Source organism: Ambystoma mexicanum, chromosome 12 (genome assembly GCF_040938575.1).
Source record: "Ambystoma mexicanum isolate Mex_15411 chromosome 12, UKY_AmexF1_1, whole genome shotgun sequence".
Lineage (NCBI taxonomy): Eukaryota > Metazoa > Chordata > Amphibia > Caudata > Ambystomatidae > Ambystoma > Ambystoma mexicanum.
In genome coordinates this window covers 888215046-888229201 of record NC_090936.1, presented here as the reverse complement: position 1 = coordinate 888229201, position 14156 = coordinate 888215046, and the positions used below count along the sequence as shown (strand labels likewise).

Here is a 14156-nt window from a genome sequence, read left to right as displayed (position 1 = left end):
CCATAAAAAACCTTCTAGCCCTTTACATTTAGAGGCGTGCGGGGGTGCTCTCCTGGGAGCATGGCCTCCCCTTGCTCTGCCCACCAGCGCCACTCCACAGTCCCCTTTTCCACGTTGACGGGAACGGGCCGATTTCACCAGCGATGCTGGGTTTGGCTTCGGCCAACTAATACCACGCACTCTTCCCCGGATACTTTGTTTTATCTTTTTGTCTTCTTTTTGTCAATCAGATACTTGGTCCTCCGGCGCCACGCCACTCGCCAGCGCATGTCGACTTCAGCAGGTGTCCAGCCTGCAAGGGGCTTTTCCCTACATCCGATCCTCACGCTCTTTGCCTCCGCTGCCTTGGCCCTGACCACGGCTGGGAAGGGTGTACCGCTTGTGACGCAGTTACTCCACGCGCATTGAAGAACCGGCTAGCTCGATGGAGGGAGCTCTTTGAAAGGTCGCCTCCAGAGGACCTGAAGGACTTCGTCAGACAGAGATTGAGGCCCAAAGGAGGGCCGCTGTTTTACATCGCACCCCGTAAGGGCGACTCCTCCCTAAGGAAACGCTGAGCGCAAGGAACCTTTCTGGTCCTCGCACCAGCACACGTACCGAGGCTAGTCCAGCTACCGGCCATCATATCCTTCCATGCACAGTGCTGAGGGACCGCAAGGTTCTTTTACCGGGTATACACCCGAGGGGCAACGCTCTAGTACCGGTCTAATGTCCGAGGGGGCGCCTGCATGCAGCACTACCGGCAATACGCCTTGCAGGCCCCGGCCTGAGGTGCAGGGTAGGTCTCATGCTCCACTGCCAAGAGTCTTGGAGGGGGCCAGGCCGGGGAGCCAAGCACCACGACTTCGGCACTGTTAGGGAGAATTGTCATTCTATGGCTAATTTCCCCCACCTAGTGAGTCCCCCAGTAGCTTTGCTGGATTTCTGGAGTTTATCTTTTCCACTTGGTAAGAGTGTGAACCTTCTTCCCACTCTTACATGTGTTTTGCCATGTGTATTTCTACTTGTTGTGTGATCTTGGGCTCTGGAGCACACCACTCCATGAACCCAACTTGTTGTGTGTGGGTGTGTGTTACACAGCACCTTCAGTGCAGTAACACAGGGTTGTCTCTAAAGACTTCCCAATGATTCAATTTTTCTGGGACTGACTACTGTTCCCCAGAAACAGGTAAAGTTGCCATTAACTTTATATAGTCACTTTAATTTACAGACCCAGTACAGCCCATCTTACATGGAGTACTGGAAAGGGTTTAATTCCTACCCCTTTCTGTCTGTGCCTCTTTGAGCTTTGTTTTGCTCTCTTAACATTTAGACTAGGCTGGTGGCAGTGGTATCTACCCTAACTTTTCTACCTCGATTATACTATATGAACGTGGTACTGTTTTAGGCTATTATATTAGCCTCGAACATATGCCCGCTTGACCAAATACTTTTTAGTTTGGCTCCGGTCGGGTTTAGTCGCCATTTCTTTTTGTTAATGTCCTTCTTGTGTTTTACTTTGCGCGGCAAACCTGGTTTGCCTTCTTTGTTCGCCGACCTTTGGCGGGCTTCTGTCCAGAAGCCCTCCTTTGGCGTCTGGGTGTCTAGGTGGGCTGAATGTGAGGGAGGGGTGTAGTAACCCCCTGCACAGGGTCTCTTTGGAGACCCAAGTTGCGCTTTGTGGACTTTGTGTCCATTCGCTGGAGGGGTTGTCCAGGACGGACAACCCCCCTGCTGTGTGATTGACAGCCAGGCTGTGTGAATGGGGGATGTTCACATAAAAGGCAGGACTCTTGGGCTGGAAGTCAGAGTCGCCACTGGAACTGCAAGGAACCGACGAGAAGCGGAGAAGACGGCTGCTGCAACTATCGAGTCCCGGTGGAGCCCTGCTGCAGTCCTGAGCTATCTACCCTTCAACGACAAGAGAAGATCCAGTCCGGAGTCTTCTTCCCTTGAGCTTGGTGGGATCAACCAGCTCATCTTCATCAGCCAGAGGATCCTCTTCTTAGACGAAATCGCTGCACCCTGCTGTAGTGGTCCGTGTAGCCATCTGAAGAGCCTCTCCTGATTTAAAGGAGCACACCTTTAATTCGCTGTTGTTTCGCTGCTGCTGGCCTCATCCATGGGTAGTGCAGATTGCTCCAGACGTCCTCCTTCTTGTCACCTCGACTGAAGCTCCAGGAACCATGAGTCTGCAGGAACAAGTGCCGTGGCACCAGCTTGCTTCAGCCAAATAAGGTACTGTGTCCGACCCAAGGAATAGGGGTGAACCCTTTTCTCCTCAACCAAGGCTTGCCCTTGTCTTCCTTCCCTCTTATAACTTTTGCTTCCTCTGTTTGACAATATCTAAGTACTCCTGGCAAACTCGAATCTTGAACTGAGCTAACCTTGTGATCCTCAACAACAGGACCCCTGTCCCATTGACACTGGAGCAGGCCTTTTGACTTTTATCTTCATGTTAGAAAGTGTCTCCTGATTCTATCTGCCTTGACAAAAGTATTGCCTATGATTTTTAACCCTAACTCTCTTGTGTTAATTCGTGTGCGAAGTGTGTTTTAACTCGGTAACATTTCTTCCCATGGATATGCTTATCTTTAGTAAGACCGAACTGTTATTACTGTCAAAAAGTGATCGCATATGTACCCCCGGTAACGTCTTTTGTTTATAACACCAGTCTGTCAAAACCAAAGGTACTTACCTTGGATTGTTCTGCACAAGGGTAATTGGTTGTGTGTAGTGTATTTGAAGTGTGGTTTTAATTTAATAGAAGTGAAGTGTTTTGCGAACAGATGGCCTAAAAATAAATGTACTTTTACTTTTTAACCAAAAACCAGTGTCAGTGTTTGCTTGAGTCACAGTAATTGTAGTCCTTTGTGTAATCTCTACTACTGCTCATTTGCTCTTGAGATAAGTCTGGCTGCTCCGCTACTGCTACCACTTTAAAAGTGTAGTACAGGCTTGTACCAAAAGTGAACTTGTATTACCACTTTTAGTCTTGTGTGCAGTGGTCCCTAAGGGCACTGCACAGGATTCTGCCTAACAGGCACGTGGCACGCAGTTCGACAAAATGGCTGCTGCACCAGATAACATGGCTGCTCGTTCGATGCCACTCCTAGGAACGGTTCCCCTGCAAACGAGGCAGAATGCACTCCGGCCCCAGCAGCCGCCAGCCACTCCGTCAATATCACCTGCCACCTTTTCAGCCTCCGAAGACAGGTTCTTCAAAAGGTTCCTATCGCTGATGCGAACTCCTCAGATGGTGGCCATCCTTCAGGATGCTATCAGGGACATGCTCCCTCTGGCCACTCCACCGACGCCCATAGTCATTCCTCCTATGTCTGCGGCGCCACAGGCACCAGTGCAGCCACACAGCGGGCTGCTTCAATTCCGGCTCCTCTATCTCACACAATATAGGCGGTTCCGCACCAGCCTCTGCAACAGCCACCAGCTCCAGTTCCTACACCGCAGCCCACAGCACCCAGTACTCCTCCTCCCACCCCGGAACCAGCCGGACACCCTCGTGGACACAGATGCGGAGGAGGACCCAGACACGCCATAGTCAGCCAAGGCCTTCCACGAACGACTTGCAGGTTTGACAGAATATTTGGGGCTTCCTCGGCTGGAGGTCAAACAGCCGGAGAAGGGGTTTTGGCAGAAGTCTTCACTCTATGTCCCCCTAATAGAACAGGGATCCCGATGCAGGAGGACATTGTTGCCTTGGCCAAGAAGGGGTGACTCAAGCCACACACGGCCCAGCCTGTCAATCGGCGCCTTGACGCTAAATATAGGCAGATGCAGGGGGGGATCTACTTTTGCTGTTGGCTCATCCTCAACCTCACTCTTTGGTGATTGCTGCAGAATCACTCTACTCGAAGCCTTGGTCGTCCTCTACCACCTCGTCCACGGCACTGCTGGGCAAGGAGGAGAAGATCTCTGAGGCGTACGGGAAGAAGCTGGATTCCAACGTCTCGCTGCACCTGCATCAGTCCAACGCTGATGCCATGCTGGCAGCTGTTAACCAGAGGCTTTGGCAGGAAATGGCTGACTTCCTGTCAGAACTTCTGGTTCAGAGCCAAGCACTCTTTAAGGCGGGGCTAGCAGAGGCCAAACTGGTGGCGCGGGACATCATGGAGTCCACTGTGGCCTACATCGATACCTCTGGCCAGGCTATATGCATTGCCATGGACATGAGAAGGACTGCCTGGCTTCGGGCTACTAAGTTTAACCCTGATGTCAGGAATGCATATTGGACCTTCCATTCGAGGGTAGTGACCTCTTTAACTCTACCACCGATGAGGAATTGGATAAAAAGAACAGCTTGCTAACTGCAAAGTCTTTATCCTAACAAAGGCCACGCCCAAGGCGTACACCCAGTCGCATCAACGCTCCGAAAAGGGGCGGGCGTTCGGCGGGTTCCGGAGCTTCCAGGAATGCAGGTCAAGGCAGCCTGACTGTTCTCCGAGTCAGAACCAGCGTAATCAACAAACGGGGGGTGGGGGGAGTGGTTGCAAGGGCTTTTTCCAGTCCCCTTCCTGCGCAGCAGCCTCAGAGGTAAAGAAAGCATGACCCGTCCCTCCGGGTCCACGTGTCTTCAGTGGGGGGCAGGCTTGCCTTTCACTTACATTTTTAGCGCCAGAACTCCTCGGACCCCTGGATCCTCTGTAGTATTCTCGGGGTACCGCCTACCGTCCCTCCCTCTCCTCCCTCCTCCTCTCCACTCCCACAGATTGGGACAGCAAATCTGTTGGCGGAAATTCGGTTGCTCGTCAGGAGCAAGGCAGTGGAAGAAGTCCCAGCCTCCATAGTACAAAAGAAGTACCATGCTGGCCTGAGAGTTGTGTCGGACCTATCCACCCTCAACCTCTCCCTGCCCATTCAAATAATCAAGATGGATAGGCCAGCACTCATTGCGGAGACATTAGACAGGGGAGACTGGATGTGCTCCCTGGATCTGAAGGACAATTATCTACACATCCCGATTTGGCAACCACATTGCGTCTTCCTGCGCTTCAGTATCATGGGCTGCCATTTCCAATACAAGGTGCTACCCTTTGGCCTCAACTCGGCCCCCAGTTTATTTACCAGTCTCATAAATGCAGTGGCAGCCCTCCTCAGGGCCTGGGACCACCACGTCTACCCATACCTGGACGACTGGCTCGTCAGGGCAATATCTCCGGAGGCAGTTATCCACATTTCCTCCGTGCCTATGAACACACTCCAGGAGAGCCTTTCCCTCGAAGGATAAGGTCACGGCCATCAGGTGAGCCACTGCTCACTTCCTTATCAGAGCAGTGACCTCGGCCTGGTGGTACCAACACTTATTAGGTATCATGGCAGTGGTTCTACTGGCCGTGCTCCACACGAGACTCAGGATGAGAAGATTACAGCTGCACTTCGCAGCCTCATGGAATCAGGAGAAGGGCTTCCAAGCGGAGCCGGCAGCATCCCTCCTTCTCTCCACTCGAACCTCGCATGGTGGTACCGGGACTGCAACCTGCGGACGTGCAAGCCCTTCAGGCCGCCGGGCCCGCATGTCACCATCACTACGGACTCCTCCCTGGAAGGCTGAGGGCCACTCTGGGCTGCCACAGCATCCATGGAGTCTGGACCTGGCAGGAGCAGTAGTCTCATATCAACTGACAGGAGCTGAAGGCCATCTGGCTAGCGCTCAAGGCTTTCCTTCCGATCATTGTCTGCAAAATCATCCTTATCTAGACCGACATCTCCACCAGCATGTACTATGTCAACAAGCAGGGGGTACCAGGTCCCCGCCACTGTGCAGCCTAGCGGTCAGCATATGGGAATGGGCCCTGGAGAACAACATCTACCTCACGGCCGTCCACCTTCTGGGTGAGTCCAACTTGGAGGCGGACAGGCTCAGCAGACTGGGATTGGACAATTAAGAGTGGCAATTGAACAACCAGGTGCTGCTGGAGTTCTTCAGCTAGTGGAGGGCATCCTCGAGTGCATCTGTTTACCTCCTGGGACAACAGGAAGTGCCAACAGTTCGCATCCTGGCAGTGGCAGGGTCTCCGCTCCCTCGTATTCCACAACCCTGGTCCACAGGGTGATCCGCAAGATAAAGGAATCTTGTCATCTCAGCATCATTCTGATAGCTCCATGGTGGCCGGCGAGACAGCCCAGTCATCTTCTGTTTGGGCCAGCTCATCTTCTGGCCCAGCAGGGGGGCAGGGTCATCCACCCCACCCCACTCCACAGAAGGTAGTCCTTGCAGCGTGGTTCCTGAGCAAGTCACGCTCAAGCACCTGAGCCCATCACAGGCTAACCTGGAAATCATTCAGGGCGCCAGGAGCAGGGCTACCAGGAGCCAATACAAGAGTAAATGGACTAGGTTCTGTCATTGGGTGGACTCTAAGGAGATCGACCCCTTACGTGCACGCTGGATGATGTGCTCTCCTTCTCGGCACAACTTGCGCACTCAGTCCTACAGGTAGACACATGCCGCACATATCTGGCTGTTTGGCAGAATCCACTGCAGTTCCCTTGGGGAGCACTACAGCAGATTAAGACTACAGGTATATGCAAAGAAATCCCCTTTGGTATCAGTCTGTACCACAAAGATTTAGTTGGTAGATGTGGCTGGGCAGTCAGACTTATTTCAAAAGGGAGATGAGCAGTATTCAGGGTTTACACATTAGGACTACAGTACTATGGTACAAGGAAACACTGACCAAAGCTTTGTATTAAAAATAATATATATTTTTTTTTTTTACACACTTCTAGTTCAACACATAAATCACAATTATCAAAGCAAGTTAAAACAGTCAAGAAAAGTATACACAACTCCCTATTTAAATTATAGACCAGTTTAGCCAGAGTGAAAACTGAGCAAAATGGCACAGGGTCAACCAAGCAAAAATGGCACTCTAGTAATTTCTCAAAAGGGAGGGAAAGGACAAGTTATACAGATTTAACCTCTTAAACACACGAGCAACACTTCCCAAGTGGATTGTGAACAAATTAGGCAAGGTAGACTTTAGCAATAGTCATACATAGGTGAAAACCGAGCAAAATGGCACTTCAGCAATACTTAAGCGGGAAGGAAGAGTGGTTATAAGAGTTCTTGGTGCGCCAACACAATTGAGGGTGAAAAGCAATCTAGTGAAGGCAATTGTAAAAGATTTAGCCAAAGTCAATAGGCCTGTGCCAGAGTTAGTGGTACAGGGCAATGTGCCCAGGATCAAACTGTTCTAGTAGCTGCAGTCAAGTCTTTGGTTTAACGATTCAAAAGCAGGGTGCAGAAGGTAAAATATAATGTTAGTCGATCGGGGTGGCCAACGCAGGAGATAGGTAAAGGATTTAAAACACCTTTCACCAGTACCCCTCGAAATGGGAGGCCTGGCGGAACAATGTACATGAAACAGTGGAAGCGGCTCCTGTGGTGGCAGTGGTTCCTGGCAGTTCCTGCAGTTCATGTTGTCCAGCAGAGGAAGAGAGGCTCTCGTCGTGGAGGAAGGTTCGAGTTACTGCACTGCCCAGGGAAGAAGCCAGCCGCGGTGATGCCGAAATAGATTAAAAGGTACCCTCCTTTAAATCGCGGTCATGGTGGACGGGTGCCTGGCCATCCGGTCTCCGAGTGCAGGGCACTGGCAATTCGACCAAGGCAGGTCATGGAAGGCGATTGGGGGCAGAGGCAGAGTGTGACTTGGGTTGCTTAGGCGACCCTATCCAAGGTGCCTACTCCCCCTCCCACACAATGGGTCTAGTCCAGATGCAGTGGCGCCGAGAGGAGGGCTTCTTGGCAGAAGCCCGCCAAAAGGATGAACAAAGGATCCCCGACCTGGGTTAGGATCTCAGAGAAAGACACGAGAAAGAAATATTATTAAAGTTCTGGCAAAAAAAAACAACCGGATTAAAGTTAATAAAAATATAAACTGGCGGTTCATTAGAGGCTGTCAGTAAAAGTGGTTGCCTCGAACAATGGGAAAATCCATATTCGCGGTCGAATATTTATGGTAGTAACCACTGCCACCAGCCAGAAACTTTTGAGAGAGTGACTGTACGGTACCCTCTCGAAAATGAACACAAGGGAAAAATGATTAACCCTTTTCAGTACTTCCACTGTAAGATGGTTTGTACTGGTTTAGTTCATAACTTTTGACTAGTAAAGTCAGTGGGGACTTTACATGCCCTGGGAGACAGTAGTCAGTCCAAGGGTATGTAGTCTATGTTTGGGGGCCACTATGACACCCCTGTGTTACTGCACTCAGGAGGCTGTGTAACACACATGTATAAAGACGGTTCCTATGAGGGTGAGAAAAACCCAATAGACATTAAACACAAAAATAGCCTGCAACACACACCAGCAATCTGTCTAAGAGTGGAAAAAAGAGTCTCACTCTTAGCAGGAGGAAAACAAAACCCTTCAAATCCAGCAAAGCTGCTGGGGGACTCTACAGGTAAGGGAAATTAGCCATAGAATGAGAATTCTCCCTAACACTGGCAGCCATAGGGGCCTACAGAAATTTGAAGGAGGAGATCTTCTCTTCCAACCCGATAGTCAGGAGACATTTGGCGTACCTGTCCTGGCTCTACCTGCCCATCAAGAAGCCACACCCCGTGTGGGACCTCAATGTGGTGTTGGGCGCCTTGGCGCACAAGCCCCTCGAGCCAACAGCGTCCGCAGACATCAGACTGGTCACCATTAAAACAGCTTTGTTGGTGGGACTCACCTATGCCAGCAGAGTCAGTGTTAGCCAGGTTCTGGTGGCCTCAGAACCTTATACCACTTTTCACAGGGATAAGGTGGTACTGCGGACACACCCCGCGTTCCTAGCTAAGGTACCCTCCGCTTTCCATCTAAAGGAGGAAATAGTCTTACAGATGTTTGTTGCTGACCCCAAGGATGAGGCTCAGAGGGTCTTGCAATGTCTGGATGTCAGCTGCGCTCTGAAATTATATCTGAACAGGACCAAGGGCTTCCGCAAGTCGGACGCTCTGTCGCCTTTGGGGGATCCAGGCCCGGGTATCAGGCATCCAAGGCCTCTATTGCACGGTGGATGGTTTCGGCCATCAAGGAGGCCTACGAGGGGCAGCACAAGCCGCTGCCGGCTAACATGCACACCTACGCTGTCAGAGCCAAGGACACAGCCATTGCATTCCAACAACAAGTTCCGTGGCAGGTCATCAGCAGAGCTGCCACCTGGGCGACCCCTTCGGCTTTTTCTAAGCATTACTGTTTGGATGCCAGCTTCAAGTCAGACGCAGCCTTTGGACAGGCGATTCTAAGTAACCTGTTTGCTTAGGGAGAGTCTCCTCTCCACCCTGAGGCTACATTCAGTTGTAATCGCCCATGGAGTATGGGGGAAAGGGGACGGGACGTAAGAGTAATTAATAGTTACTCACTGTAGTGACTAACATACTCTTTTAAAAATTGTTTTATTGTATATACCATGTTGCCTCGTAGGCTTAGTGTACATTTGGCATTTTCAACTAAATGATCTGGTTCCTTAACTGAACATGTACTCTACCATTTGTATCTAATAAGGAATGGCAGATACATTTACTAAGTGTACTAGGGTGCCATTGGGGCATCATTGACCAGACATAATTATAACTTATAGAAAAGAGGTTTGGAAATATTGAGTACTTGCATATATCACAGGATTATTATAGGCAATATATTTATTTGGTGTTTTGTAATACACCAATTTGTACAAAGAAAACAGGATTGGGTCCGGGGTAAAAGAGGCAGTGAGGGTGGGAACATGGGCATAGGAAAAAGTAATAGACTAGTAAAGGAAAACTAGCACAAAATTCAAGTCATTCACAGTTCTGCACATAAACAGCATATTCCAATCTTGATCGCATGACAGTTTTTTAAAACTTCGTTGAGCAGCTTTATGATAAGACATTTAGTGCATACAGTGGATCGGGAAATACAGGATCATTTGCCAAATCAGTGGATGCTGTTACGCAAAAGGGTTTTAACTTTTTCCTGGATTTCGGTTGGTTTAGTTCTACTTTCCTTCAGAATGGGAGAGCTTTCTAAAGTTAAGGGCCTGCTGAAGAAATGGTTCTTGTCTCACCTATTTTTCTATTGAATGTGGGTGGGTTATGCCTGCTGGACCCCGTAGGTGTCTTGTGGGTGTGTATTTGGTTATACAGTCAAAGATGTGTTTGGGGATAGAGTTCTATTCTGTTTCTCTAGTGATACACAGCACTTTAAAGTCAATACAGGCGTGTACAAGTAGCTAATGTAGGTTTTTTAGTGCCCCCATGACATGGTCCATACGTCGGGTTGGAAATGGGTTGTACTGCCCCTGCTTTAGATGTAATGGAGGTAAGGGATATTGTTTTTTTGGTGACTCAGTAGCAGTCTATTACAATAATCCAATCTCGACATGCTCCGTGACTGTGTTACTTCGATTTTGAGATGCATTTCTAGAAAAGGGAGGAACGTACTGGGTGCATTAAGGGGGTAGAGGCATTGGCTTACCAAAGAGGCAATGTGGTCTTGCGCGTTCTCAATGTCACTGGGCCTAGTAAGATCATTGTTTTTGTTCTCCCCTGTTCCCCTTCCCGCGCTCTGAAACACTTGTGTATGAGCGCGATAAAAATAAAAGATCAATATCAATAAATTAGACCTTTTGTTCTGAAATTACTAGCAATTGTTTTTTGACTGGCATAGGGACTGGACTTAAGTCACTAGGCCATAACCTTGGGATTCAGGCAGCATGGACTGGTAGCTTAGGAGAATTTCCTCCTTCCTGGATTCAGGTGGCGTGGACTCTCAAATATCCAGGCTTGGGAGGCAGAGAGGCAGGTGAATATATTTATCAGGTTTTCTGGGTGGCCATGAGTTGGACTATTATTTTGTCGTATGCCATCCGCCTAAATGTGAAGTCAATGTTGAAATGGTATAGAATGTCAGTTAAGGCCAAGCGTACACATTAAAGAGCCTTGGTGATGAGCCCTTTGTCACACCACACATAAGGGCCATTGATTTGGACAAGAATTGGCTCCATCTCACCCTGGCGGGACGGTCTTTGAGTAAGGATGCACTCCATTTGAGGGCTCTCCCATCTATGTTATGTGAGGTGAGTCTTAAGAATGGAGTGATACACCATCCAGTTTGATCAAAGGGGACAATTGCCATGGGTTGTTTACCATATTTTTCTGGGCAGACGCTTAATTGCTGATCATTTAATAAGGTGTTTAATTCACTGTAGTCCTACAGCTGTTTCATCACTGCTATTTTGCACAATTTTACCTTGAAAGGGTGGGAGAAAATCAGAAAATAACTGGAAGGCGGTTGGGGCAATATCAGTTTCTTTAGGATAGGCAAGATTGCAGATTTCAGGGAGATTGAGAGGGCCCCAGTGACTAGGGACACATTATGTAGTGCCCTGTTAGGATTTTCTAGATAGGCCATTATTTTTTCTGTCAGATATGTGAAGCAGGTGAGGAATACATTTTTGCATGAACTTGGTCAGTAAAATTAAACATGCTGTCTTCCATAGTTAGTGGCCGAATGGATGAAATGGACAATGCCAAGGGTGGGGGCTTGGATAGGCAATAGGTTCGGTGTTGGGATATAGCCTTTTGTTGTTTACACTTAGAAACTGTTAGCGAGAGCTTTGGATGGGCTCAAATTAGTGGCAGTTCAGGATGGGTTGCCAAGTACTGTATGGATCATAAACAGTATTTTGTGTTTTTTTTATTGCTCATTGAATTTGGGCTATAGACTTTAGGGCTTTTTGCCAAGCGCGTTCAAGTTTCCTTATTCATCTATGTACAAGAGATGGGGTGTAAGGCTTGTGATTAATTGCTATGCTGTTGCACTTCCCAGAAATGCAGATTACCTGGGTTTTTTAAGGTGGAGGGGGGAAGGAGTGGTGCACATGATATTCTTGTCACTTTTACTACCTGTGATTGGCTCGTGTTCCAGGATAATGTACTAGTAACTGTAGCTTTTTGGTAATTTCCGCTCATTCAAGTGATGAGCATGGTGAAAGTGGGTAACTTACTTAAATTACATGTTGGACAGTCATCTCTGACCGGGAGAGTCTAGCCACTGCTCAAGATATGCATCATAATGCTTGTTAATGAGATGTTCAGAGTTATTCATCTTAACATTTGAAGTAAGACTTTTGTCTTGGATTCTCGAAAGTTCCATTTTAGATAGGTGTGTGGTGTGCTTGAGTAGGCAAATGTGTTTGTTATTGTGGGGGCTGATGCCTGCAAGCTCCAGATTTCTGTATTCATAGGTACTGTTAAAATGTAATGCATGTGTGGCTGGTGTAAAAGACTGTTTGACGTGCAAATTAAAAATGGTTTTATGTAAATTGGAATTCATGGATGTTTGATGAAATTCTATTCATGTTGTAAATCGATTGGCCTTTTTATTATCGGTTAAAATGCATGCAATGAATGCATAAAACACTTTCTTTCAGAAAGGGGGTTTGTGTTTGCTATATTCTCTTGCTCTCTGAAGTGTTTCATTTAATGAAATGTCCAGATGCATGTGTTGGTGTGTGCCGGTAAAAGTGTGATCAATGTTCCCCTTGCAGGTAAGCGTTCCGAAAATCAAGAGGAAGCCTAACACTCAACAGAAGAAAGGGGAAAGTGGCTTTTCGTCACCAGAACTAGATAATCAGGACTCATCTGGGAGTGAAGGTGGGCTATAGATTTTCTTCCCATCAAATCCATCATATTGTCATGCTGAAGAATCTGTATTGTTAGCAGTATGGCCAATAAGTGCTAAAAAGTGTTCAGATAGCTTTAAACTAGAGCTAAGCTTTAAAAAATGTTGTTGTACGATTGTTAAGTAATACCCAACTAATTCCCTCTTTAGGAGACCTGCAGAATTCCATATCGTACTCTTGCGTCCCTTCCCCCTTCATCCATACTGCATGGGCGTCCCTTGCAATGGACGGGAGACAGAACCTTTTTCACCAGAAAAAACCTTCTTCCCCTTTAAATTTAGAGGCGCGCGGGGGTGTGGCCCTGGGAGCATACGCTGCCCTGACTCCGCCCTCAGGCGCAACACCTCTGTCCCCTTTTCCGCGTCGACAGGAACAGGCTGAATTCAACAGCGCTCCTGGGTTTAGCTTCGGCCATGTAATTCCACGCGCGGATACTACTTCTCTTTGTCTTTTTTTGTCTTTCTTCTTATTTAGGTACTCGGTCCTCAGGTGTCACGCTCCTCCTCGGCGCATGTCGACTACCACAGGGTTCAGCAGGTGTCCATCCTGCAACAGGCTCTTCCCAACTTCCCACGCCCTCTTCCTACGTTGCGTTAGCCCAGACCACGGTTGGCAAGCTTGTACAGCGTGTGGCTCGCTGTCATTGAAATCGCTGAAGAACAGACCAGCCAGGTGGAGGGAGCTCTTCCAGAAGTGGCCTCCAGAGGACCTGAAGAACTTTGTGAAACACTGAGCCAGGCCCAAGGTAGTGCTGCTATTTTCCATCGCACCCTGCAAAGGAGGCTCCTTCCCAAGGACTCTCCCACGCGAGAGGGTCCGTTCTGGTCCTTGTACCAACACGTGCACCGAGGCTGCTGCAGCTACAAGCCTTCGGTCCGAGGGATCCTTGGATCCTCCCGGTGGCAGTGTTGAGGGACCGGAAGGTTCTTATACTGGATTGTCATCCGAGAGGCTCTGCCCTTGTACCGGCAATATGGCCGAAGGGCTACTCCCTAGTATCAGCAATACGTCTGAGGGGGTGCCTAAACGTAGCTCTACCGACCCCCGGGTCGAGGGTGTCACACCTACCTGGTCTAGGCCTGAGGAGCAGGGTAAGTCTTGTGATCCACAAGCAAGAGTCTTGGAGGAGGTTAGGCCCAGCGAGCCGAGCAACACGTGGCAGGCACGTGGCAGGCAGCTCAACAAAATGGCAGCCGTGCCAGACAGAGGCACCCGTCTGACGCCATTCCAGTAGTTCGGTGAAGAACGAGTGTCAAGGTGGGACTGGCCTCAACCAGGTGCGTGCCCGACAGCCTATCCTTCTTATGCACAGGGCAGCTTCCCACTGCGTCTATACGGGCAGGGTATGCAGCGGCTCCAGCAGCTCCCGGCTACCCCGTCAGTATCCCCTACCACCTCTCCGGCCAGTGAAGAGGGGTTCTTCGAGAGGTTCCTCGGGCTCAGTCGCCTCACATGGGGGTTATCCTCAAGGATGGCATCAGGGAAGTCCTCCTTACGATGCTAGCAGCA

The 14156-nt window shown here is 49.1% G+C and overlaps 1 protein-coding gene across 5 annotated transcripts in view; it reads left to right on the top strand.

Moving 5' to 3' along the window:
• OSBPL8 (oxysterol binding protein like 8) overlaps positions 1 to 14156 on the top strand; it is a 2810514-nt gene that overhangs the window by 2606805 nt on the left and 189553 nt on the right. For all 5 annotated transcript variants that reach the window (XM_069629380.1, XM_069629377.1, XM_069629378.1 and 2 more), the window contains one exon: positions 12513 to 12618. In XM_069629380.1, coding sequence (XP_069485481.1) covers positions 12513 to 12618 — 106 coding nt within the window. The remainder of the gene's footprint in view (positions 1 to 12512; positions 12619 to 14156) is intronic.